Raw genomic sequence first — 27,672 nt, forward strand, 5'->3', positions numbered from 1 at the left:
CTGCAGCCGTGCGGAGGCGCGCGGAGGCTGAGGGAAAGCGGGTGCTTTCCCTGGCCTTGGTCCGGGGGCGTGTCGGGGGGGGGGGGAGCCTGTGACGTCACGGAGCTGGTTCGCCCTCATTGGGCGAACCGCTCACGTGACCGGCCCTGCGCTCCCGTGAGCGCCAAATCTAAAAATTTAATAAGACACACGCTTACGAACGCTTGCGGAAGCGTGCGCGAGCCCCTGCTAAGGCCGCTCTCATTGCGGCTGCAGGGGCTCACTGAGAAGCGTCAGCACGGGTCAGTGCCTAAGCGCTGACCCTGGATGCAGCCTAAGGCGCGATTGTAGTGGGCGTGCGCATTCACCACGCGAACAACAGACCTCTTCTCTATGAGGCCGCCCATAGTGTGCACGACCACACGAGCGATTCAGAGCGACTGCGGCAGTTTTTTGAAAAGACAAAAGATTTTGTCTTTTCGCGTCACATGAGCAGTTCAGCCAACGAGGGCGAACCAGCCTTGTGACGCCTCCACAATCGCTGAAAGCTAGTTCACCCATTGCTCGGGCGACAGGCCGCGCGCCTACTGTAATCTCCGCCTAACTCTTGCTATAACCACTCCCCAAAACCCTCGCTGGAGCAAAATTGCCGCAAAACACATGTAAAACATTTTAGCAAAATGGAGCAGAACTAAAATCCCTCATCTGCACCTATTTTTGTGGCAATGCTCAAGTTTGCAACACACGATACGTGTCCCCCTCTTGAGTTTTGTGGTCCCTGGACCTAATCACAGCACCAGTGGCTGATGTGTAATGTGGCATTATTCACCCCTGCTGTCCGCTTGTAATACTTTTCCCTATACAAGCCAGCATAGAAATTCTACAACTATACCATCTATATTAAATGAATGTAGGAAGTCATTTTTTTGAAAGTTTTTTTAGTTCCCTTTCCCGCTGCGTATATTTATTTTTCTATTCTGTTCTCTGTCATAGAGTTAGTGTGAATAAATCGGATTGCTTTATTATTAATTGCCCCCTCGGGCATCAACAGGGTTAAAATAAAATCAATCAGGAATATTGAACAACTGAGACCGATCACTGGCATTATTACACATTGTTCTTTTGTGAGGTCCGCACATTAAACCCTTTGCGTGCCAGAACCCCTCCGGCGTATCACACTCACCTGACCACTGCTCAGAGCGGTCGTGGGAGAGCCACATCACTGATGCCGGAAACGGAAGAGGAGGGTGTCCACTTCTGTTCTTGTGACTGCGACGTATATCGCGTTGAGCGCAGAAAGCCCATAACGCAGCTACTAGAACACGGGGCCCCTGGAGTGCCAGACCACTTGATGGTGGGGCAACATCATGATTCATGCAAGGGGTTAAAATCAGCAATTTCTGTAGGACGTTTCAAGATTGTCTTAGTGATTGTGTTCACACTGCCTTGAATCACAGCTTTGATCCCTGGAAAGTTGGAGTTGTATCCAGCATTCATTCCTCGGTTACGTAGCTGCAAGGATACCGCAATGTATATCTCATTCTGTAGGGAATGGTGTGTTCTTTTTACCGTTTAAAGGGCAGTTCACCCTGCAAGTTTATTTTTTGCAGATTTCTTCATTATACCTTACAATGGGGTGTATGATTTTACATGTCTATTTTTTTTCCCTTCTTGCTCACTGATTTTTTTTATTTCTTTATTTTTATTACTGAAAAATTAGCCCAAAACTGAAGTCAGCATGTCTGCTCTCACTTTATCAGTGGACTTCAAAAAGCCTGATCAGAGAAGCTCAGGACAAGACAGCTTCTCTGACAATTCTCTTTGAAGCCTGCATGGAAAAGGTGGAGCAAGTGAGCACAAACTGCTGCTGTACTGCTGCTGTACTGCTGCTGTACTGCTGCTGTACTGCTGCTATACTGCTGCCGTTCAGTCTCTTTGTATGAAACCAATAAAAGGAGATGGGGAAAAAAATAAAAATAATGTTGGTGACCTGCTTTGTAGGGCATCACATGGAGATTATTTCAATATAGGTCATTGTTATGGGGAAGTGCGTCCATGGTCACATTTAAATAGCCAGTAAATATATGTTTAAAAGAACCTTCTGTAAGTGTTGCATGACTAAATGTTTTTCCACATTCCCAGTATATATTGCCAAGCCATTTCGGGCACGTGTGCCATTTTATAGGATGCTTGTTTCAGCTTCCAACATTGTGAAGTGTTGAATATGTTGCACCATATAATTAACTCCTAATACTGATCAGGCTGGCACATCAGATGTATCAGTATGTGAAACTGATTATCTCCCTATTATAACTTGGGGCAATGGATATTTCAATGCACCAATGGCCACTGTAACCGAACCTCGCTCATTTGCGGTCAGTGTCACAGATTTTTAGCATCGGCATCTCATAGACTTCAATAACCAAGTAATTTCAACGTATCCATAAGCAGGGCTCAAATATAATGTTGTTTTGTGGTTTGTGTTGATACAGAACAGAATACTGTAGGATTTTACAGTAAAATATGGGAAGGCTGAAAAATAGAAAAGAAAGGCAATCTGTTTAAAGCAGACAGCGATAAAATGATGTAAAAGCCTATGTGTAAGTGCAGTTTTGGGGGAAATCTTGGCTAAGAGAGGCATTTTCATCCTGTGTTCTAGCGTCAGTGTGTCACAGTACTTTGGGTCACATTTGATACTGCTTCGGAGCTTAATAAATCCTGGCGCTTGCTCCAATTTTAAGTCTGTATAGAAGCAATTAGAGAGGAGTTATATGATACACATGGTTTAATGAGATGTATTAAATTCTTCACCCCTCCACATCATTTCTTTCTCCCTTTAATCAACACCAAAATCTGTGCCAGGTTTTGGACGCTTCCCCCTTTTTTTTGAAAACGGTACCTTTTTTGTATTTCATTCAATTAATTTGTATCCGAACCGCCGCTCCTTGTCGTGTTTTCCTCTATCTACTTGGTATCGTAATTAAGAACAGCAAAGTTGCGACGAACGAACGATGTACATATAGGCTCAAACTTCCACAAACACTCTTATCCAAGTCTGATTTTGTAATAAAACGTGCACCTTTTTGTAGAAACTCCACACAGTAATTCTGAAATGATTGTGTGTTGATTCTTCCTATTTGAAGCTACATTCTTCATTGTAGTTCAGGGGTCTTCAACTTCTGACCCATGGACCAAATCCAGCCCATGAAGGGTCTTGGAGTGGTCCTGGGACTGTGTACTTATATAACTGCATTTACTTACTGAAACTCCTTTCTAAGATCCTTAATATGTGTGTGTGTGTGTGTGTGTGTGTGTGTGTGTGTGTGTGTGTGTGTGTGTGTGTGTGTGTGTGTGTGTGTGTGTGTGTGTGTGTGTGTGTGTGTGTGTGTGTGTGTGTGTGTGTGTGTGTGTGTGCAGTGCCAGATACCATGACGTAGCTACGACCATAGGTATCCAAGGGGTTAAGGGGGCTCAGTGCGTGCTGCAGGGGATGAAGTAGCAGGAATTTTCAGGCTCAGAGCTGCTCCTGGTGGGCCCAAATACATTGTTGCACCCGGTGCCCCTTACACAAGTTCCACCTCTGCTTTTGGACCTAGGTGAGTTACACGGCCCATTAACTATGCCACCAGGAATTAATTTGCTGTCAATTACAATAATTACGGAGATATAACAGATAAACTGGTTGTGGCAAATCATGTCACATCATCTCAGAAAGTAGCTGTCGCGGCAGGCTTTCGATGACCGTTGGAGCACGGTGTGTTAGCTAAGCTTCTTTTTGCATAGCAAGCGGCCCTATTTGCATAGCATATTTATAGAGGAACAAACATATTTCATGTCTTAAAGCAGCTACTCCAGAACAGGTTTAAAATCACGTGTATTTTCTATATAGTGCTTTTTGATAGTTTAGCACAGAGAGTCAAAATAGTCTTGGCCAAGGTCACATGTAACCGACCCTGGGATTCAAACTAGATTTTAAAGGCATGGCACTACCCCTAGAGTCTAGACTATTCTGTCTCCATCTTTCTTGGATCTTCTTTATGAGGGTCTCCTTGTCAACTTTTCTTTCCTTATGATAGAGATGTCAGATATGGAGGTTGGGGACCAACAAAAAATGTTTTTGATAGTGTTCATTTTGAAGTCTGTGCGATGATAAGTCAATGAGACTGACTCCAAATCAATAACACTCACAGACAACCGTTGGCATGTCTCTTGGGAGTAAGACCTCATCATAATATGTATTTAGCTCTAAATCTCTTGGGAATCTGCTGTAATGGGCAATCCCTCACAGGACCCGAGTGTACTTATTGCAGTGACATGTTTGAGGAGTTATATTCTAAGTCTTCTTCTCCCAGATCTGTAAATTCTCACCGATTTTTGGGTTGGTGTTACTGATTTTTAGCATCAGCAGTCTCCTCGACTTCAATGTAATCTCTACTAAATAAATCATCCGTTTTCCATTAAAATGCCATTTGTTTTGACCCAAAACTCCTTAACTTTCACTGGTGTCAGTCATTTGGAAGTTGGAATCTCTGAAGTCCTCATTATATACAACAGCAAAGACTAATATTAGATGTAATACTTGTACTTTTCTCTTCATTAAGGCAGCAATCGGCAAGTGTTAATTTATTAACCTATGCAATGTGTTGTAGGCCCCCGTTGGCAATCGATGGATTAAACCCATCACGATCATGAGTTCACGTTGGGACTCCAACTTTAACTCTTTGCCTCTCCCAATTGCCTTATAGGCCAGCACTGTGGTGTCTCCAGTGAGCCTCCTGTCTCAGAATGTAAGGATGATGAGGGCTCCGATTCTCCCAGAAGCTTCAACTGTAGAACCATTCTCCTACCATCAGAGCAGTTGCCAAGCTGAGACCACATTCCTGGAGGACGAAAGAGTGAACACACCAACGGTAAGAAGCCACCATTGACTCTCAATATCTCACTTGCTTTCTGGTTGCTCTAGACTGCTTCCTTTCTACTCCACTTCTCTGCTTCTGTAGAGTCCATATTTACTAAGCGGTCTTCTGCCATAAGACATCTTATGGCGCTGGGAGACCCCTTGAGTTGTAACCCATTATCTTGAATAGGCTGCACAGTGACTTTCAGAGCCCGAAGATGCCCTTATTACTTGGTTAAATATGGCTCCAAATTTTTCATGGGCAGTTTGCGCTCACGCGATTGGCGCTTGCCGGTCGCTCGTGCACAACTTGCCGATCGCGCGTGCGCAAGAGCAGCCGGCAAGTGCCAATCGCGCTTGCTTGGCCAGTGGAGTAGAAAACCGGGACAGCACCCTAAAAAGTCGGGTCAGAGCTCTAAAAACCAGAACTGTCCCGGTTAAACCTGGACTTCTAGTCACCCTAATTAGCAGGTACTGAACCTACATTTTGTCTTGTTCCTATTTAAGCAGCTAAACCTACCGTACTTATTTCGGCCTGAGCCCGGAGGAGTGCTCTTGCTACCGTTGGTTGAAGCTCAGAGCCGTCAGCTAATTGCAACAGCTTGTATGTTAAGTAAATATTGGTATATAGAAATAAATCCAGAAATAAGTGTTTTATTGGCCAAATAATATTTGCATATAATATATTGCACATGTTGGGGTGCTTTTGTAGGTGGTGCTCAGTTGCTTGTAAGCTCTTGTATTCCACATTGACAGAGGAACTAAAGTGTACCTATTTTCATGTTCTCAATGTTGGAGGGTGTGTATTTTTCACAATACAGTGGGGTGTTAGCATTCACGTTTATTCCTGAAAAATGAGCCCAAAAGCGCAGTTAACATGTCTACTAAGCCCCTGTCACTGGTCTTCAAAGAACCTTTATCAGAGAAGCTCAGGATAAGGCAGTTTGTCTGACAAGTCCCTTTGAAGTCTGCATGGACCACAGCTCAACACTGCCTGCAGGGGTGGAGCAAGTGAGAATAAACAGCAGGAGTTGCCATGTGAACACTCTACTGCAGGTTTTGGGCCTTTTTAAATAAAAATGACAAGGCATCACATTCAGCTCGAACGTAGCTAATATACCAATGAATTTTAGTATTAAGCATCTTATGCTAAATATAAGATATTAGCTAAATCTTTGCTAACTATAAATGTTATTTTTGAAGTGTGTGTGTGTGTGTGTGTGTGTGTGTGTGTGTGTGTGTGTGTGTGTGTGTGTGTGTGTGTGTGCGTGCGCGTGCGTGCGTGTGTGTGTGCGTGCGTGTGTGTGTGATTTGGCCATTACTGGTCGTGTGGTGCATGATACCTGCTGGTAACAGGAGGGCTGAGTCGCCCGCCGGTGATAGTGGGGACACAGGACTAGGCTTCTGGGGTTCATACCCTACATGTCTCTTTAGTAGTGCAGCGCCTCCATCTGCTGTAGGCTCCAGGGAACTAAAGTTGATCTCCCACGGTAGAACGATTACCTCTCCCCCCAGTAAGGTCACACACCAGGCAGGAGGTATAACAGGAATGGTTTATTGTCCTCACTGTACAGCACAATAACAAGGCAGGGTTCTGATGGTTCTGATGGTTCTGCCCGATGCAGTAACTGTTAGCTACCACTCGACCGTCACTACAGGCCAAGGGCTTGAGACAGAGCAAGAATTATGGTCCAAAACTCTTACGTAAAATGCCTCCTGATAAAGGCTGGTCACAAGGAGGACTGAAAAAGACTAATCCGTTAAACAACGTACCGTTCGGGAGTGGGAGCATCTGGGTCATCGCGTTATCGATTATGCAATCAGACAGCGGCGCTCTCGTCTTTGGGCGTTTCAACAGAATGAGGGCATTTTGAGCACACACTTTTAACCATACCATGAGCTCAAACTTTATAGTAACCTTAGTTTTTCAGATCAGATTATAACAGTTTAACACATTAACAAGCTACGAATGAAAAACTCCCATTTTCTTGTTCAATGAACATGACCCTACCACAGTTTATCTGGTACTTGTTGACATAATAAGTGACATCAATTTGGTTCACATTAGTTGGTTTGACTACATTGTTTTTCTTATATAGTGTTAACCTACAAAACAGACATACAATTGTGCACATTTTCATGGGGATTGAGCGAGAAATATTCATGAAAAACGAAAAGGGTCCCTTTTTTCCTGAACGCGGGTTGTGTATATGGCTATATATTTATATGTGCAATGTGCGGCTTTTGTGAGGGTCTGTGAAGTATACCCTGCTGCCTACCACTGCGCTAAGCTATAATCCTTCAGTCCTTCAGTTAAAACCTTTAAACGTATCCCTGCCTTTAGTGCACACTGGCCCCTTTGGGAAGGCTCCTCTATACCGACGCAGCACACTGCAGCCCGGGTGAGGGGGAGGTTAGGGTAGGTACAGTAGATGAATGCAGCAGCTATGAGCAATCATTTCAAGAGTCGTGATAGTTCAGCTGCAGAGACTTGCAGCCGAGCCGCTGAGAGAGCTGTAAAAAACCAACGTGTAATATCCTGTATTTTTAGCTGCACCGCGGGGAACCTTTCTGAAAAAGCTCCCTGTGCCTCTCTATAGAGGGCAAAGCGACGTGTTTTATAATTGCACAAGCTGCGAAAATAAAGAGCGCTTTCCTTTCACGTTACAAAAGATCTTAAAAGGACCCTTTTGGGCATGGCCCCTGCCTCCTAAGGCCAAAGTGAACTAACTGCAGTGGCATGTGTAGGATACATGGTTTACACCATTTTAAACAAATCAGACCATTTTAAACAAATTAGACCAGGGTAAGTAATATTATTATTTTTTTAAGTATTTCAACTTTTATAATCACAATAGTAACCGAATGCAGTGCAGTGTTTTTACTTAAACCTCTCTAATAAAAAAGAATGTGTTTTTTCGGCATGTGGCGCTGTATAGAATGTTGCAGGCACAATGAATCCCTTCCCTGCAGAGCTTACAATCTAATTACTATGGTGAATGCACATATCACCAGAGGGCTGCAAAGTCCCTTTGTCGCTGAGACTTTGTTAGAGATTATTCATCCAGTCTCTCCCTTTTTGTTGTTTTGTTTGGCTGCTGATGGTAGGTAACATTCAAATTAACCCCTTCAGGGTCAGAGGGTGGTGCCACCTCCATGGCCATGGACCCCCCTCCTGGCACTAACGCATCATGTGACCGCTCCTCAGATACGATCGCGTACGGCCCCTACAACGTGAGCATGAGACCATGCCGTGCAGCGTACGTCGGAAGGGCTCCTGGGGTAACACGTTTAGTAACATACACCAAACTTCAGTAGGGGTTACAGAGACCCAGAGAGAGAAAGAAACAGTCTCATTTTTATACAAGTGAAGAAGTGATAATGTTACTTTAGGGAAAGACTGAATCTTTCTAAGGAAGCACATTACATGAATACAAATTGTGTTTGCCTGCTTAGTAGAACTGCCCGATTGAATGCAGTCCCACATGCTTTCAAATGTTACTAGTGGCAGTGTTTAAAAGGGTCAATTCCTCCAGGTACCAAAGTGTGTCTGTGTCTGTATCTGTGTGTGTGTGTGTGTGTGTGTGTGTGTGTGTGTGTGTGTGTGTGTGTGTGTGTGTGTGTGTGTGTGTGTCTTTGTGTCTTTGTGTCTTTGTGTCTTTGTGTGTGTGTCTTTGTGTGTGTGTCTTTGTGTGTGTGTGTGTGTGTGTGTGTGTCTTTGTGTGTGTGTGTATTTTTCAACAGTGATTCCTATGAACCCTTGGGTTCCCTGGCATCCCGCGCTGTTAGAGAGGTTGGGGTTCCTTACAATGCATCTGATCTCAGACACGCTATTAGAGAGGGTTGTGGTTCCTTACAATGCATCTGATCTCAGACGCGCTATTAGAGAGGGTTGGGGTTCCTACAATGCATCTGATCTCAGACACTATTAGAGAGGGTTGGGGTTCCTTACATTGCATCTGATCTCAGACGCGCTATTAGAGAGGGTTGGGGTTCCTTACAATGCATCTGATCTCAGTCGCGCTATTCGAGAGGGTTGGGGTTTCCTCAGCATTTCATAATATAATTGTTGGGTGCCTTAACCAAGAAAAGGTTGGAAACAACAAGTCTGCAGCTTTAGAAAGTTTCTGTTTCTTTGTACAAAAGCGAAATGATTGCGGGGTATTTCATGTTCTATAACAGGGTTAGGCCTCGGACACGCTTACCGCTGGCGTGCTGAGGCGCGCTGAGGCTCAGGGAAAGCGAGTGCTTTCCCTGGCCTTGCGGTTGCTTACCGCAAGCGCTCTCAGCAGGCCGTCAGGGGGCGGTCCGGGGGCGGGCGCGTCACTGGCCGGGGGCGGGCCAGTGACGTCACGGAGCTGGTTCGCCCTCATTGGGCGAACCGCTCACGTGACCGGCCTGTCTCGCCGGCAAGCGGGGGAATTTTAAATTCCCCTAAGACCTGCGCTTCCACAAGCGTGCGGAAGCGCAGGTTAGCCCCTACTAAAGCCGCTCTAATTGCGGCTGTAGGGGGTCAGTGTTGAGCGGGAGCGCGCGTTAGCGCGCTTCCGCCAGCAAGCGCCAAACATGGCCAAGGCCTTAGAGAGGAGCACAGGGGGCAATCTCCCTGGCAAAACAGACAGATTATCTTTCGCCTGTATTAACACTTTGTGTGCCGGAGGGGCCGCAGGGGTACGACGGCATTCGTGATCGCTCCATCACGGATGATGGAACCAAAGGGGAGGAGCGATCCCCCTTACGTTCGTCACCCTACCACGTCATGGAGCACCCAGGGTACCAGACTGCATGACGTAGTATCTACGTCCTAGAGCATGCTACGGGTTAAAGCAAAAGCTCTTTAACTGGACCTTTTTAACCCTTTTGCTGCTGTGCGGGACTTTTCTCCTGTTTTCTTTTTAAAAGAAATGGGGATTTGCATGCACCAGCACAGTACTTTTAATATGGGATTCTTCAGAGATAATTACTCAATTCCCATGCATATGCACATAAAATTTCCCTTGTGACATCTATAAAATCCCATTCCAATGGTACCTGACCCCGAGCAGACTGAGCCAGATCTTCCCCGGCACTCCAGACCTGTGCTGGAAGGGATGTGGTCAAAGGGAAGACATGGCCCACATTTGGTGGTCATGTCCGGAGATCCAGAAGTTCTGGACCAGAGTTCAGAAACTTCTCCATGAAACCCTTGGTCTGGAAGTCCCCTTAGACCCTCTGACATATGTGCTGGGAAAACCAATAGAAGACCTCCCTTCCCCATTATCCAGGTTGACCTCCTCTATCTTGACAGCCGCCAGGTGTTCAATCGCAGCGGCGTGGAAACAAATAAAAGCACCCTCCAAACGAACAGTTGTTAATAGAATAAACACGGTCATGAGCATGGAAAGGCTCACAGCCATGCTAAAGCAGAAGATGCCCCAATTTTACACAACCTGGGAACTATGGCCAGGCGCCGGGGCTCCATCACTCCTTCAGATCCTGGCCCTAGCTTGAACCCCAACTGGGTAGACAGGAACGGAGGCGACTTACCCACTATCTCCCACCAACTCCCCCCCCCCCATAGCCCCACCATCCCCCCCCCACCCTTCTCTCTTTGTCTCTCCCATCTCTCCCCCTTCCTTTGTCTCACCTATCCCTATAACAAAGAAAAAGGGTTATTGGTCCCGACTTGTACACCCCGCACTCGTATGCCTATGACTTCACTGCTAATTATACAAAGCTATTATTTTCTGTATTCTTGTTACAAGTCCCCAATAAAGGAAAGAAGATTGTTTAAAAAAAAAATAATAATAAATTCCCTTGTGAGAACTGGGGCAGTGCCTGACTGTCACGACCCCTTTGGCACGGCGCGGTCTTGTGACTGCGTCGGCCATTTTCTGGGAAACGGAGGAGGGGGACTGCCCAGTGAGGAAATGGAGGAGCAGATCGCATCATGCGCTCCATGGTAACGCAGGACGTGCTTTTTTTACATTAATAGGAAGGACGGGGGTTTCCAGAGCTAAACCACATCCATTTCAGCTCTTGTAAACCGCTAGTTCCCGAGATACTTACCAGGGAAGGTGCTAGTAGTACTGTCCCCTCCAGGGGAAACAAAATGGAGGTTTAAATCTCCCACATCATGTGGGCCAATAGGAAGCCGCAGTGTCATCTGTCGCTGCTTCCTATTAGTCCGCGTGACGCAGGGATTTAAACCCCCATGAAGCACCAACGGCCCTTTCTCCAGTAAGTACCCCAGGAACTAGGGGGTCCCCAGGACCTGAAATTACTGCGGTCCGACTCTGGGGACCCCCTGCTTCCTATACATGTAACAGGAAAGAGAGGCCCAGCGAGGAACTGCTCCTTTAAAGGGGATTGTAACGTGCACTGGCATTTTCACAGCCGGAAAAGCAGTTATAATGCGAGGGAGGCCTCCTGCTTTTGAAGTTGATAGCATCAGCTGATCTCAGAGGCCGTTTTTGCACTGGAACTATTTCTTAGTCACATCCTGGAGAGAAATCATTAAATTCCCAAATCTCTGGCACCATTTCCTGTACGGGTTTCTGTGAACCCTTTCCGTGCCAGACATGTCAACGGCAGTGATTTGGGATTGGCCTCGCTGATTTTAGCATGAAAATACCATTTATTTATTTTTTGTTGGCAGACTAATTCCGTCTCAGCAGCTTTACTTGGCGACGCTAGTTGACCTTGGGGGGGTCACGTGGTTCGTGATGTCACCACAAGTTCCTAAATGGAAGCAATTAGTCGTTCACTTGGCGTACGTGACACCTTTCTGTTATGGTTAGAGGATTCCTGTATGTCCCCACCTCCCAGGATCCCACAGGGAAGTCTCGTCACACAGGCTAATGTCAGCTGACTTTGGTTCAGCTTGGACGAGCTGTCCTAATTAGCCAGACCGCTATATTTATTTTTTTAACGAGAACATACTTCGAACAGATCAAAACATATCCTATTTTGTAAACAGCTCATCAATGTAATTGGCTTCCTTAGCAAGATTCAGTGCCAGAGGATCCATGCCACCTCCGTGGCCACGAACCCTCCGTCACGAGCGATCACGTGGCCAATTACTGGTTCTGGTGGCCGTGACGTACAGTGTACATCGTACGTCATAAGGGTCCCACGGGTGACACCCTTAATGCTTAATGTCAATATGGCACAGAAGAGGTTAAGTGAAACTCAAGTGAAGATCTTTTTATTTCTATCGGTTCCATTTCAATACCAATTGTGCTGCGCTCTTTTCTGTTTGACATTGGTCAACAAAAGAGATCAGATTGAAGCAGCAGTCCCACACTGATTGCCATTTTTTTTTTTAAATTGTTTTGCATTTTTATTATTTTACTTTGATGAAAAACATCTTCTTGCCTTTTCTAGCGCTGTTTTTATTTTTCAAATCAAATTCAGGAGGTGTAAATATTTAAAAATGAAGTGTCCAGGAGGATAAAATTGAGTTTTTTCTCCGGAGACCTCAGAAGCTTAAATATTAGGAGCAGGATATGGTCAATGGTCAAAAGACTGACATTGCATGGGTTAAACTTATATAGGCTTCTGGAGACCGATTGCTGCTTTAAGATCGTTAAAAAAAACTCCAAAGCTTTTATTTCAAAACATTCTTTTAAAAGGATATTTAAAACGCCTACAGTTAACCTCATTAAGTCTTAAGTTCACTTTGGTCCTAGCTCGGGGTTGAGCAACTTACCAACGGACGATGACGTAATTATTGTCACCATTTCTGTATATGGCACCAACATGTTCCATGGTGCAGTAGAATGAGGGTGAAATGTAAAATGATGATGTAACACAGGGACACAGAATTGACAGTAGTTATAAAGCACACGTCCCACCCAGTCTGCCCATTTCCCTATCTGCTGTAAGACCTCAGGCTATTTGATCCTCGGCTTCCCTTCATATTTATGGTCATGGGGTTTTGACTCCTATGTTGCTCCCGGCTGCATTGTATGTTAAAATGCTGAAAGGCGCGTTTCTTTCCTGGAGGTTGAAGTTTTATCCCAGCTGCCTCATGTTATGACACGTTGCTGTACAAAACATTGGAGACTCCTTTTTCCAGGGAAAGGGTTAAAACGGGTGCTTACAAAATATCTGCCCTTTGTGGCTGCCCTGCCCATAGAGCTCATGGTCTCGTTCTGTGGCACGGGGAGATGTAGTAGACTGACCCGAAGTCACTAGGTGCAGGCACTGGTATGAACCCGGTTGAAATCTGAGAGACACCTCCCCTTTTATGATCTTAGGGCAGGTGGGGGGGGGGGGGGAGGTTCAACTCCAGTCCTCAAGAACCCCCGACAGGTCAGGTTTCAAGGATATCCCAGCTTCAGATTGAGCCACCTGTGCTGAAGTAGGGACTGATTGAGCTACCTTTGCTGAAGCAGAGACTGAGCCACCTGTACTGAAGCAGGGATATCCTGAAAACCTAACCCGTTGGGGGGGTCTTGAGGACTGGAGTGGTCCATCAACATCTCAACAAGGGCATAATGAGAGAGGGAAGATACATCAGTTTTTACAGCTGTAAATAGGATGATGGGGTCAGAGCTACTTCCTTGAAAGGTGGCTACATGTTGAGGTTCTCCCCGTGTTCGTCCCCCACAGGTTAACGGCTGCCTGTTCGACCCACTGCCCCCTGTGGTGATGAGGAAAGCGTGCCAGTCATTGCCCTGCAACATGATGGAGACCTCCATCGACGAAGGCATAGAGACGGAGGATGACTCAGAAGACGACCCGGCTCTGGCATTCGCGGCCTTCCAAGGCGGGCGCAGCGGGCAGAGGCGCCACACGCTGGCAGAACTGACCAACCAGTTGGTGATGCTGCCCGGCGTGGGACCAGACATGGAAGGTATAGTGCTAAAGACTGCACCACTGGGCAGAGCTGGTAACGCCAACGTCTTCTCATTGAACTAGTTCCTAAGCACGAAACAGTTCCTCATAGTTACATATCTCTGTTCATCAGTTTATTTACATGCATCAGTGTTTAAGTGGCTTCAAAGAAGCAGTGGTACGGTGCCCGATTTGTAGAAAATCTTCATGGAGAAACGCTCTCTGGACTGAAAAGTTGTATGCAATATTTATACAGTAAAAGCAACAAGAGCGGAAGCATTCTAAAAAATCTGGATTTCAAATGGGAGAGACTTTTTTAAATATATTATTTTGTTAAATGATAAGTTTAAAGGAATAATAGATTCAAAACAATACACAAATAAGAATGGAAATATGGAACAACTTCCAAGCGTATGTCACTGGCAAAGTGTTTCTTTGTCTGAAGTTAATCTGCATATTTGCATGACTTTTGACATGAAATCTCAACCTGCCAATCTTGATTGATCACATTCAAAGCTTATATTTAAACTAGATTCAAATAGAGCCCCCCCCCTCCCCCTCCACTACAAAGAAGTTTAGATACGTCTATTTTAAACGTACATTTCTTGTTATGGGTTTTTTTGTTTTTTTTTTAATAACCCCTTGTTAAAAATCAGCATATTGTAATAAAAGGCATTTTTTGAGTACGACTACACACATCTTATACTATATTAGTGAAAGCACTGTATGTTTGCCTGCCTGGATGTCCGGTGTCCCTAGCGGCAATCTCATTGGTCCCTTGGGCCGCCCGCCCCCGCACACCTCTCATTGGCCTGAGGCGGAGTGACGGGCCAAAAAAACACACACACACACACACACACACACAGTGTCACCACACACACACAGTGTCACACACACACAGTGACACACACACACACACACAGTGTCACACACAGTGACACACACACACTGTCACACACACACACACACACACACAGTGTCACACACACACACACACACAGTGTCACACACACACACACACCTCCCTGAACATCGTGACCCGCGCGCACCTCCTCTCCCCGTGTCTCCCGCGCTTTCACCCCACCCCCCCCCCCCCCCCGGCGCCGCTACAGTCAGCGGGACACACACTATTATTACCCCTTCAGCGCCCCCCCACCCAGTGTCAGCGGCCGTGCGAGACCCCCCCTCTATATCTCCCACCTCTCCCCCCCCACACATATACATGCCCCCCCCTCCCCGGCGCTCACAACTCACCCCCCTCCCCGGCGGGGGAACAGCCAGTGGCCAGGCAGCCTGCCTCGCGGCACCGAGTGCCCAAGATGGCGGCGGCCTCACTCGCGGCGGCGGCCGGAAGCCTCCCTGTTTCCCGCGCTTTCAGTCCCCCCTCCCCCCCCCCCCGGCGCCGCTACAGTCAGCGGGGGAGCGAGCGCCCGGGACACAGCGGGGGAGCGGCCACAACACGCTGCCTCCCGCCTCAGATCCACGTGGGACCTGCCGGACGGGTGAGTGAGCGGACTTCACCTCCCTTCACCTCCCCTCACCCCCCTTCACCTCCCCTCACTCCACTTCCCCTCACTTTCACCTCCCCTCCACCCCCCCCTTCACCTCCCCTCCACCCCCCCCCCCTTCACCTCCCCTCCACCCCCCCCCCCTTCACCTCCCCTCCAGTGTCAGTGTCTCCCCGATTACCCCCCACCTCCCCTCACCCCCTTCACCTCCCCTCACCCCCTTCACCCCCCTTCACCTCCCCTCACCCACCCCTCACCTCCCCTCACTCCACTTCCCCTCCCTTCCACATCCCCTTCCCCTCCCCTCCACCCCCCTTCACATGCCCTCCACCCCCCCTTCACCTCCCCTCCACCTCCCCGCCACCTCCCAGCCACCCCCCCTTCACCTCCCTGCCACCCCCCCCCTTCACCTCCCCTCCACCCCCCCTTCACCTCCCCTCCACCCCCCCTTCACCTCCCCTCCACCCCCCTTCACCTCCCCTCCACCCCCTTCACCTCCCCTCCACCCCCCCTTCACCTCCACTCCACACCCCCTTCACCTCCCCGCCACCCCCCCCCATTCACCTCCCTGCTACACCCCCCCCCCCTTCACCTCCCCGCCACACCCCCCCCTTCACCTCCCCGCCACCCTCCCCGCCACCCCTCCCCGCCACCCCCCCCCTTCACCTCCCCGCCACCCCCCCCCCTACCTCCCCGCCACCCCCCCCTTCACCTCCCCGCCACCCCCCCCCCCTCACCTCCCCGCCACCCCCCCTCCACCTCCCCTTCACCTCCCCTCCACCCCCCCCTTCACCTCCCCGCCACCCCCCCCTTCACCTCCCCGCCACCCCCCCCCTTCACCTCCCCGCCACCCCCCCTTCACCCCCCCCTCCACCTCCTCTACACCCCCCCCTTCACCTCCCCTCCACACCACCTTCACCTACCCTCCACACCCCCTTCACCTCCCCTCCACACCACCTTCACCTCCCCTCCACACCCTCCACACCCCCTTCACCCCCCCTTCACCTCCCCTTCACCTCCCCTCCACCTCCCCTCCACCCCCCTTCACCTCCCCTCCACCTCCCCTCCACCCCCTTCACCTCCCCTCCACCCCCCTTTACCTCCCCTTCCCACCGCCTCCCCCCCCTTCCCACCGCCTCCCCCCCCTTCCCACCGCCTCCCCCCCCTTCCCACCGCCTCCCCCCCCCTTCCCACCGCCTCCCCCCCCCTTCCCACCGCCTCCCCCCCCCTTCCCACCGCCTCCCCCCCCCTTCCCACCGCCTCCCCCCCCCCCTTCCCACCGCCTCCCCCCCTTCCCACCGCCTCCCCCCCCCCTTCCCACCGCCTCCCCCCCCCTTCCCACCGCCTCCCCCCCCCTTCCCACCGCCTCTCCCCCCCCCTTCCCACCGCCTCCACCCCCCCTTCCCACCGCCTCCACCCCCCCTTCCCACCGCCTCCACCCCCCCTTCCCCTTCCCACCTCCTCCCCATTCACGCCACCTCCCCCCTCCTCCCCCTTCACACCACCTCCCACCTCCCCCCACCCGCCGCACGCATTCAACAGACAACCCACACACTCGACACACACCTGCCGCATCCTGCCTCTACGCAACAATATCACTGACCAGCTGTCACCCGCACTCGCCACACACCCGCCGCCTCACACCCTAGCAGGACCCCAACCCACAGCCAGCACTCACTACCCACGCGCCACCCGTACTGAACACCCATCCGCCGCCTCACACCCTAGCAGGACACACGCCTCACATTTTCACATCACTTATGTCACCAAAATATACATTGTACTGTGGTGTGTTTACAATAAACCATTTTTTTACAACATCGTATTACATTTTCTTCCATCTTTCTTTTCAACATTATTATGAAACCTTTACAACAAATAGTCATCTATTGTTCCACGATTTATAAATAATACTACCTATTACGCATTTACATCCCGGGCAACGCCGGGTCTCTCAGCTAGTATTGATTAAAACTGTGGGTTAGAAGCCATTGAAACTGAGTAATCAGCAGAATAAAGATATCAGACGTGGAGAGTTCAAGTTCTTTTTTTTTTTTTTTTTTTCCCGGAAAACATTTATTTGCAACACGGAGTCTTCATCAGAGTTACCAGTAATGATATGTATTGTCTACAGAAGCCATTTTCATCTAGATCGCCAATCTCAATGGTACAGTTATCTCTGATTAAAATGTTCACACCCTCCTTCATAACCCAAGGACTGTATATTGTTGTTCAGAAAGGAGTCTTTATCTATGGTGTATGCTTTCCAGATAAAGGCTCAGTAGTGTTGAAGCATTGCTTTTGTACACCATACATGGGATGTAGTTGCCGTAGATAATTGTGCTGTGTCTGGATCATGGATTAGTATGGGGAGGTGAAACCCACATAACTTGGGGAAACCAGTTGACACCAGGCATTTTCTTTTAGATGGCCAGTCTCAATGGCACTGTTTGCTTTTATCTCTATGGCAGGTAAACTCTTCACCATCGGCAACCCTATGGGAAGCATCGACTCGGAGTACGATATGGGATCCATGCAGAACGACCTCAATTTCCAGGAGGACACCGGAGCCTTGAAAGAAGTGGTAATGGCCAACCAGTCAGTCACCAGGCTAACGCCTCCCTACATAGGGCTTCGGCCCACCAATCTGGCCATGCCGGCACTCGCCTCCCAGAAAAGAGAGGCTCACAACAGGTCTCCGGTCAGCTTCCGAGAGGGGAGACGGGCGTCAGACACCTCTTTAACACAAGGTAACACCTACCTTTTCAGTTAAGCTTCAATAATTTTACCCTGGTGGCTATACATTAGAAATAATCCTCTAATTTCAGTACAATACTCATACCCTTAGTGGTTTATTGACATAGGCTTTGCGCTCTAGTTTCTCCACTCCTCTTTCTCCAGAAATGGTGCCTTTTTGGATTATCTGACCCTTTCTAATGCTTCTGAGGCCAGGCTGAGTTATGTCATAAAGTTACTGCACATAATAAAATGGATTTGCCCAAATATTATATATTGGAGTTTTCCTCTAAAGACTTGGCTCCGTGTGACCGGCTAAGGTGTCTTACTTTCTATCAATCAGTTTGTAGTACAGTATGATGTTGACATCAGAGTTGAACGAGTAGCTTAGTGGTTAGAAGACTACGTTTGAGCGATTCCCTATGTCCACTGTGCCCCAGGAACAAAACTGTGAATTGTAAGCTCTTTTATGTCAGGGGCAGTGATTATTATTATTAAACTCGAGAACCTTTACAATCAAGGTATTTGAATTTGATAGAAACATTTAGTCAAGCCAGAATCAATTGACACAATGAAAGGGAAACCAAATATACTTCATACATCCTATTATAAAACAATGTCAAGTGACGCTTAAAAGAAAATTCCAGCAATTTTTTTTAAAGAAATATGCAAATCCCTAAACATTTTGTATGTATATGGCTACTAGAACTTTGAATTACAATGTAGGAGCAAAGACTGTTTGTTGATTGTTGGATATTAGAGTGAGTACTTCTCAATCTATTCATGAAAATATTCACAAGATTTGCCAAATGTTGCGACTGTTCACTAGTATATTCGCCAATAATCACCAAACGTTTCCACGTCATGTTTGCAAAAGTTGTATCAACGAGCTCGCGAAGTACGAGTTTCACAGTTTGTCGTTTCTAGTGAAGTTTTATATCTTCACAAATGTTTTGCCACCACGGATGCTCGGAATTTGCACGAAGGTTTCATCAGCGTCTATCTATCCCGCCTCGTATAATTACTCTGGAAGTCCCCCACTAATAAACAAGATGCTGAAGGATACACAATACATTGATGCATGTGCAAAATACTTTCTTAGAGTGAACTATTTCGGCTTGGTGCATCCCCCCTTTGTGTATTCCAACCATCTCTCTTTGTAACACTTGTCTAGGGATTGTGGCTTTCCGTCAGCACCTGCAGAACCTGGCCAGAACCAAAGGCATCCTGGAGCTCAACAAGATCCAAATGCTGTATGAGCAGATGGGAACCGATGAGGACCCAAATCTGACCAGCGTACCCCACCACTTCCAAGATCTCAACTATCCTCAGGTTCGGATTCAGTCCCTTCTGGAGGGAATTAACATAGAGAAATCAGAGATATTATATCATGAATAAAACTACATCTCCTTTCATTCATTACTGCTAAGTACTGTATAGGAACCAGTACAGAACAGTCAATGGATGAGTGTTGGTCTAGAACAGGGGTGTGCAAACTGGGGACCGCAAGATTTTCTGGGGGGGGGGGGGGCGCAGTGGTTACAGAGGCCCTGCGCTCTTCCCGAAGGCATTTAAATAAAATGCTTGGGGAGCAGCGAAGGCCTCTGTAAATTCCCATGGCGTAAATTCATCGTGGCGTTACCATGGCAACGTGGCGTCAGACCGCCGGAGACAAGGGGGACGCAGGGGAAAAGGTTTGCGCACCCCTGGTCTAGAAAACCATAGAGACTTTATATAAGGTTCTTCCAACACAAACAAAGATGTTTGATACATTTGTATTATGGAACTCCACGTATTGATGCTCCCCAGATCACAAGCTGACGCACACTGTACAAAATTGGAGCAGAGTAACATGATCCGGTGCCATAAGAAATTCAGGATGAAAATGCTCTCCCCAGATTTGCTCCAAAATTTCCTTGGCACAAAGATCCCTTTGTGTTTGTAATAAGTAGCTTCAAGGATGACAGTATTATTGTTTATGTAAAAGGCTTCAACATATTATTTAACGTAGGAAAGGAAAGACGGTGATATAAACATAACACACAGCAATATCAATGGGTTAAGACGTACTTATACAAAAGTATACAGTAGATGTCTCTGGTTTTAGTAGTTTTACTATCTAGGACAAGGGGAGATTGAAAGCATAAGGTGGGAGAGAGGCCTGTGTGATTAAGATTCCAAAACTCATCACTGTGAGGTTTCATTTCTCTCTGTACTGTATTGGATAACGGGTGCTCTCAGGGTTACCTATGTAAATGCTTTTGTTTTCTTTGTTCTGCTACCCATAAACATTCTGAGATATGTAGTTCTTTGTTCAAATGTCAAAGAACAGGACTACAAGTCCCAGAATGCTAGGAGATATGAGTTTAGAAGCCAGGATTGGACCAAAGCATCCTCAAAAGGAAGAGGGGGGAAGCAAAAGGTTTCCAAAGAAGACAGCAGAAGTACGGAAGGTCATTAAGAACGTGTTCTAGAGCGAGACCACATTCCCTTTGTCTTTTAGTGTAGGAAATATACCTATTACAGGTAGACAAGCTAACCTACTGTATGCTTCCCTTTTACAGCCAGATATTTCCACTCAACTGCCGACCGTGTCAACATTCCCTAACAGCATTCACCCCCACTTACTGTCTAGACGTCAAAGTTTGGAGACCCAGTATTTACAGCACAGACTACAGGTATGATTCCTTCTGTATTATAAGCAGAATTCCTTGAAGAAGGCAGTTTCCCTGCTTGCTTATTTTGTATGTGTTCATGATTTCACCCCAATGCTGTACTGCCGGATGTCTGTTTCCTCCTCTCCACCTTGCTCACTGCTTTTTATTCAGTGTATTGTATACTTGAATAAGAAGTCAATTTTGTGATGTCACTGGCCGTCAGAGACCCTTATCCGAGAAGATCAGGATAAAACAGCTTCTCTAAACAGTCTGTTTGAAATCAGGTGAGATTAAGCAGCTGAGTTTGCCATGTGGAAATTCTGCTTGGGATCTGGGCATTTCTAAATTAAACTTGAAATAAAATCACAGCATTAAACTTGAAATAAAATCACAGCATTAAGCTTGAAATAAAATCACAGCATTAAGCTTGAAATAAAATCACAGCATTAAACTTGAAATAAAATCACAGCTGGGAAAACAATATAAATAAGGTTGGTAATCTGCTTTAAAGGGCAACACACCAAAGTCATTTTCAAGATAGGTTATGTTTTGGGAGAGAACTGCAACTTTAACCTTTTGAGTGCCCAATGACATAGCCATGGGGTCTGACACCAGGGACCCCATGACGTGGGTGACTTACATCATGGACTTCCAGCTCGTTGTCCTGGGGCAGGATCGCATTGTTCAGTCCTCTGGAGCGCTGCACGTGATCTCGCCAGCAGGGGGAACAGACGGACTGCTCCTTTTCCGATCTCGGAATCGGGGACACCGCGATCACTTGATGGCTCAGAGGAAAGGTCACGTGATCGGGCATTCAAAGGGTTAATGTTCAGTCCCACTTAGTGCAGATGTAGCCCGTGCCATTGAACGCAATTGATAGCGGCGTTATCGGAAACTGAAAGGGTTAATGAAGTTTCTAACATTTGAAGCAGATCTGTTAATAAGAGCGTTTTTACACCATATCAGACCTGGCCGATTCATTGTCTTTCTGATGTAGGGGAAAGTGCAGATATGGACACATCCCATTATAATTGGTGCATCATGAAACCCTTCCATTGCTCCATGTGACCACTCCCCAAATCTGTCACTGACACAAACAGAGCAATATAGAACAAAAATATATGTTGACTAAGGTGCATAAGTCTATGTGTTAAGGCAGTTTGGGGTGAAATTGATGCATAGAGAGGTACATCTTGTGCTTTACTTCAGTATGCTCCTGCATGTGCTGGCTTGCGATTTGGGGAGTGGTTAATAGGCAGAGTTAGGAAGTTGTTAAAGACGCACCTATTATGGAAGATATTGTCATCATCATGCTTTTACTGCAAGCACGAGGCTCATGGGCCGTCCAGTCTTACCCTTTCCTAGCCCACAGGAGCACTATAGGTAGGGTGACCAGATTTCCAATGTAAAAACCGGGACACATTAAGAAAATATTTATAAACAAATAAAACCAAACTGCACTCCCTGTTTTTTTTGTTTTTTTTCCCCTCTCCATCCTCCCTCTCCACTCCATCCTCCCCCTCCCTCTCCCCATCCTCTCTCCTCCCTCTCCCTCCTTATCCCCACCATCCTCTCTTCTCCCTGTCACCCCATTCTCTATCCCCCCACTCCCTCTCCATCCTCTCTCCTTCCCTACTCCCTCTGCATCCTCTCTCCCCCCCATCCTCTCTCCCCTCAACTCCCTCCCCATCCTCTCCCCCCCACTCCATCTCTCATCCTCTCTCCACCTCCACTCCCTCTCCATCCTCTCTCCCCACTCCAACTCCCTCTCATACCTCTCTCCCCCTTTTGCTTTTACCCTCCCTCTCCTACCCTCTGCCCATCCTCCTCCTCCATCCTCTCTCCCCCACTCCCTCTCTATCCTCACCCATCCTCTCTCTCCCCACCCAACTCCTCTCCATCTTCTCTCCCCTTTTGCTTTTTGCCTCTTCCCATCCTCCTCCTTCTCCACCCATCCTTCCTCTCCCTCTCATCTCTATCCCCCCCACTCCCTCTCCATCCTCTCTCCCCCCCACTCTCTCTCTACAACCTATCCCCCCCACTGCCTCTCCATCCTCTCTCCCCCACCACTGTCTCTCCATCCTCTCTCCCCCCCACCACTGTCTCTCCATCCTCTCTCCCCCCACCAGTGTCTCTCCATCCTCTATCCCCCCCACCACTGTCTCTCTATCCTTTCTCCCCCTACTCCCTCTCCATTCTCTCTCCCCCAGTCCCTCTCCATCCTCTCTCCCCCCACTCCCTCTCCATCCTCTGTTCCCCATATATACACACAAACACTACACCATATACACACATTCCAAACATGCAACATTCGTTTAACACAAACATACCATCTACAAATACACATTTATATTCAACATAAACAAACACTAAATATACTACATTTACATGCACATAATGCATGAAACACATACATGCATTACAAATACACACACTTACCAGCACACACTTACCAGCACACACTTACCAACACACACCCATTTACCAACACACACACACACTTACCACACACCCATTTACCAACACACACACCAATTTACCAACACACACACACTTACCAACACAGACACGGAACCGGTCGATCTATAGAGGAGCAGCTCAAAGCAGGAGTGCTCTGCATCGCCACCTATTGCCCAGAAGCTGTAGCAGCCAACAAAACCCTGCTGTCCTCCTCCCTCCTACCGGTTACAGCTGTTCTTATCTGATCGGCTCTGCCGCCGGCATCCTCCTCTGATCTCCTCCAACCTCCGCTCTCCTCCTACCCACCCAAACCAGTAGGACACTTCACTAATAACTGGGACTGTCCCAGCTAAACCGGGACATTTTCACAATTTTTGGGGCACCGGACAGCTCACTAAAGCCCGGGACTGTCCTGGCTAAACCGGGACGTCTGGTCACCGTAACTATAGGGAACAAAACTCTAAATCATATTTGTTGCCACCACCAAGAATGACTTCTTGGGTGTCTCAGGGGCTGCTTCCCCAGACCCTGTTTAACGGCGTGCTCTCCCACTGGGCTCACCCATCAGGCGTCCCATTGTCCCCTGACACGCTGCCTGCACAAACTGGGTAAAAACACATTCTGCTCAGTCCTAGCTCTAAACAAATATAGTTTGGGTGCACATGGCAAAAATAAGCGGTTTCCTTGGGAGTGAAAATATTACCTTCTGGAGCAGACAATCACACACAACCCCTGCAAGCTCAGAACCCAAACCCACCATATATATTTGTGTCAAGAGGCGTGCCACCTGAACTGTGACCCAATGGTTATAACAAAATACTCAAAAGCCCCAATGCTACATCCAAAATGAAAAATTATATTGTTCTTTGGCCAAAGCATTTTAAGCTTGCAAACCATGCTAAGGTATCCCCTCTTCTGCAAGTCCTGACACTTTCTGTACCTGTAAAAGCGCTCTTAACCTCACTAACGGAGGAAGAGTTGTCTTGATAGACTGGTCACTCACAGAGAAGACCATGACAGAAATTATCAGTTTTCTGGTTTAATTCCACAAAACCGTGAAAGTGCTTACATAAAATAAAGCATAAACCCAGCAAAAGAAAGAGAGGTTATCTACTGAAAACTTATAACAATAGAAAACCCTATACGTACATATAAAGATACCTGTACTTGGAACAACCACAATTAGATATGCTGCAGTGGGCATGGGGAAGAGAGTTAGGAAGGCATTAAGACAGCATAAAGTCCTGAGAACTCCACATATACTCGCCCACTGGATACTTGATGACCGAGGAGTCAGGGCTCACTTTGGCACCCGATGGAAAGCATCGATGTCACCTGGGGATAACGGTGTTGCTTTCATTTGATGATCCCAGCAGCCATCTTTGTAGTTAAAAAAAAACGGGAATCCGCATGGGGTTAGGGAATCCCCGCCTGAACTGGGGAACCCTCCAGTAGATCCACCAGATTAGCAGCAGCCTTGCAGCTGTTTGAGCTACACGTACAGTATAAACAGCATTGGGTGCAAACATTTTCATGCCCACTGTCGCATGCGGGGTCATGGTGAGTGACAGGAATCCCGATCTTCCTGATTCTCAGCTCAGTGTTGTACACTCCACACTACAATCTCTCTCGGGGTAGTGAACACCCCTGTTTAAAATGATTAGCTGCATTGATTCATTTCCTGATGAGCTCAGCAGTTCCTGCTTTCCCTTGTACGCTTTGTGTGATATGAGTTACAGGATTCTGGTGGGGGGTTGTTAGCCAGGAAGGTTTATTCCATGCGACCTGGTGAATATCTTCTGGGACAGGGAGAATGAGATGTGTGTGTCAGTGTCGGGCTGGGGTATTAAAGGCCCATAGGGGGGAAACCTTAGTTGGTGTAAAACTCACTCGCCACCCCCCCCCCACCCCCCCAACGACACTTAACTGCGACGGGGTCCTGATGGCGTCTCCCAGCCTTCTGCTGTCTTGTCGCCTTTTAAATCATGTTTTTCTCCTGCAGCACTATTCAAAATGGCCACGCGGCGTCATATGACGCGCGTTGCCATGACTACGGGACTCTGGGACACCACAACGTCACACAGCGTTCTGTTACCATGGCAACGCGACGTCATATGGCACCGCGTAGCCATCTTGAATAGTGCTGCAGTAGAAAAACATGATTTTAAAGATCAAGACGGAGAAGACCGGGGGACACCGCCGCAGGTAAGCAGTCGACAGCGGCCACAATGCAATCGCCCTGGGCAACTGCATTTGTCGATCCCTATATATATATATATATATATATATATATATATATATATATATATAAAACGGAAATAGCCGTGTTAGTCCAGTTGTGATAGTGCAGAATAAATGAGTACTTCAGTATTAGGCGATACCTTTTTTATTTGAGAGTTCTCCTCTCTTCATCAGGTCAGTAATTCTGGTTTACAAAGGAATCTATGACTTAAACAGAGGTTGGGAAAGCAGAAAAAAAAACATGGATGTAGATGAGGTATGTGAGAAAGGGATGTCTGAAGACATTGGAAGGGTAATAAAACGGTGACAAGGGACAGCATGGAGGGGGAAGGGGATGCTGTGGGGTGGGAGAAGGGGAAGTGTGGATAAGAATATTGGCAGAGTGGCAGGCATGATAATTACAATCAATTGTGATAGTGTGTGAGAAACCCCATATTCGCATTAAGTCCTCTTGTTTTGGTGTCAAAGAGTCCTGTCATTCTGAGTTCAAATGTTTTCCGTTCTTGGGTGCGTTTAAACAATCCATTGAGGATTTTGATTTTTAAATCATTTATGGAATGATCTGGTTGTGAGAAATGATGTCCCACTGGTGAGTAGTATCTTCCTTCTTCGTGGTGGAGTATAGAGTGTCTGTGCATATTCATTCTGCCCTGAAGTTTTTGGCTGGTTTCAACAATGTAGCATCCTTGAAAATACAAATATAGAAATAAACCTGGCGCATATAAGTGATATTAAATACAGGCATACCCCGCTTTAAGTACACTCACTTTAAGTACACTCGCGAGTAAGTACATATCGCCCAATAGGCAAACGGCAGCTCACGCATGCGCCTGTCATCACGTCCTGAACAGCAATACCTGTACCGAAGCTGTGCGCAAGCGGGGAGACTATAGAGCCTGTTACAAATGCGTTATTTACATTAGTTATGCACGTATATAACTATTGCAGTGCAGTACATGCATCGATAAGTGGGGAAAAGGCAGTGCTTCACTTTAAGTACATTTTCGCTTTACATACATGCTCCGGTCCCATTGCGTACGTTAATGTGGGGTATGCCTGTATACAGTGATTATGTGATAAACAATGGAATAAAATATCTAAAGTCCATAAAGGATATGGTGGTGAATGGGATGGAAAGAGTCTTTTCTTCAATGATGATAAATTGAAAATAGAAAATGGACTCAGTCCTCAACACACGTTATAAAGTTCCTCTTCACAGCAGCTACTGTCCTGTAGATTGGGACATAAAACAGGGACACAACATTGCACAGTGTCGTTTTAAGCAATGAAGCCCTCTGATGTGAATGCCCAAAGAAATGCCCACTTACTAGAAGTAGGAAGGCAGCATGCGGTGGAGAGAAACTGTATGTTGGGTCTTCCAAATACAAACGTTTTCAGGGTGCCACGAACCCCCCGTGATACCCCTGGTCCGGATGGATGTTGATGGAAAGGCCCTCCTTCTCAGGAAAGAATGCTTTCTGAAAGTGTCTTAGAACTCCTATGATTAGGTCTCCGTGACAGGGAATAAGAGAGAGAAAGGATTGCGCAGTATCGTTGACACTTTAATGACACATCCTAACTAAAACAGAAACATACTCACATTAAATCTGTGAGTTAAAAACAGTGTGGAAGTGCCCGACCCGGCTAAACATCAGTACTCAGTCTTTGGCAGTCCTAACGGCACCGCGTGTAGCCCGCGTTGTTCCGGCGCACCGTGATGACGTCACTAACTCCGTGCTGAATGAGTCACCTAATCGGCACCTCCTTAGGCTCCTCCCTACGCGTTTCGTGACGGGGAACGTCACTTCTTCAGGGGGTTGTCTAAGGAGGTGCCGATTAGGTGACACATTCAGCACGGAGTTAGTGACGTCATCGCGGTGCGCCGGAACAACGCGGGCTACACGCGGTGCCGTTAGGACTGCCAAAGACTGAGTACTGATGTTTAGCCGGGTCGGGCACTTCCACACTGTTTTTAACTCACAGATTTAATGTGAGTTTGTTTCTGTTTTAGTTAGGATGTGTCATTAAAGTGTCAACGATACTGCGCAATCCTTTCTCTCTCTTATTCCCTGTCACGGAGACCTAAGCATAGGAGTTCTAAGACACTTTCAGAAAGCATTCTTTCCTGAGAAGGAGGGCCTTTCCATCAACATCCATCCGGACCAGGGGTATCACGGGGGGTTCGTGGCACCCTGAAAACGTTTGGATTTGGAAGACCCAACATACAGTTTCTCTCCACCGCATGCTGCCTTCCTACTTCTAGTAAGTGGGCATTTCTTTGGGCATTCACATCAGAGGGCTTCATTGCTTAAAACGACACTGTGCAATGTTGTGTCCCTGTTTTATGTCCCAATCTACAGGACAGTAGCTGCTG

The 27,672-nt window shown here is 47.4% G+C and overlaps 1 protein-coding gene across 1 annotated transcript in view; it reads left to right on the forward strand.

The window, feature by feature from the left end:
- The window catches only part of SIK2 (salt inducible kinase 2), a 163,768-nt gene that overhangs the window by 119,881 nt on the left and 16,215 nt on the right, over positions 1 to 27,672 (forward strand). Inside the window, exons 9-13 of the mRNA XM_075604404.1 lie at positions 4,725 to 4,889; positions 13,472 to 13,715; positions 17,676 to 17,954; positions 19,115 to 19,272; positions 20,505 to 20,618. Coding sequence (XP_075460519.1) covers positions 4,725 to 4,889; positions 13,472 to 13,715; positions 17,676 to 17,954; positions 19,115 to 19,272; positions 20,505 to 20,618 — 960 coding nt within the window. The remainder of the gene's footprint in view (positions 1 to 4,724; positions 4,890 to 13,471; positions 13,716 to 17,675; positions 17,955 to 19,114; positions 19,273 to 20,504; positions 20,619 to 27,672) is intronic.

This window comes from Ascaphus truei, chromosome 6, assembly GCF_040206685.1.
Source record: "Ascaphus truei isolate aAscTru1 chromosome 6, aAscTru1.hap1, whole genome shotgun sequence".
In the NCBI taxonomy this organism is placed as follows: domain Eukaryota; kingdom Metazoa; phylum Chordata; class Amphibia; order Anura; family Ascaphidae; genus Ascaphus; species Ascaphus truei.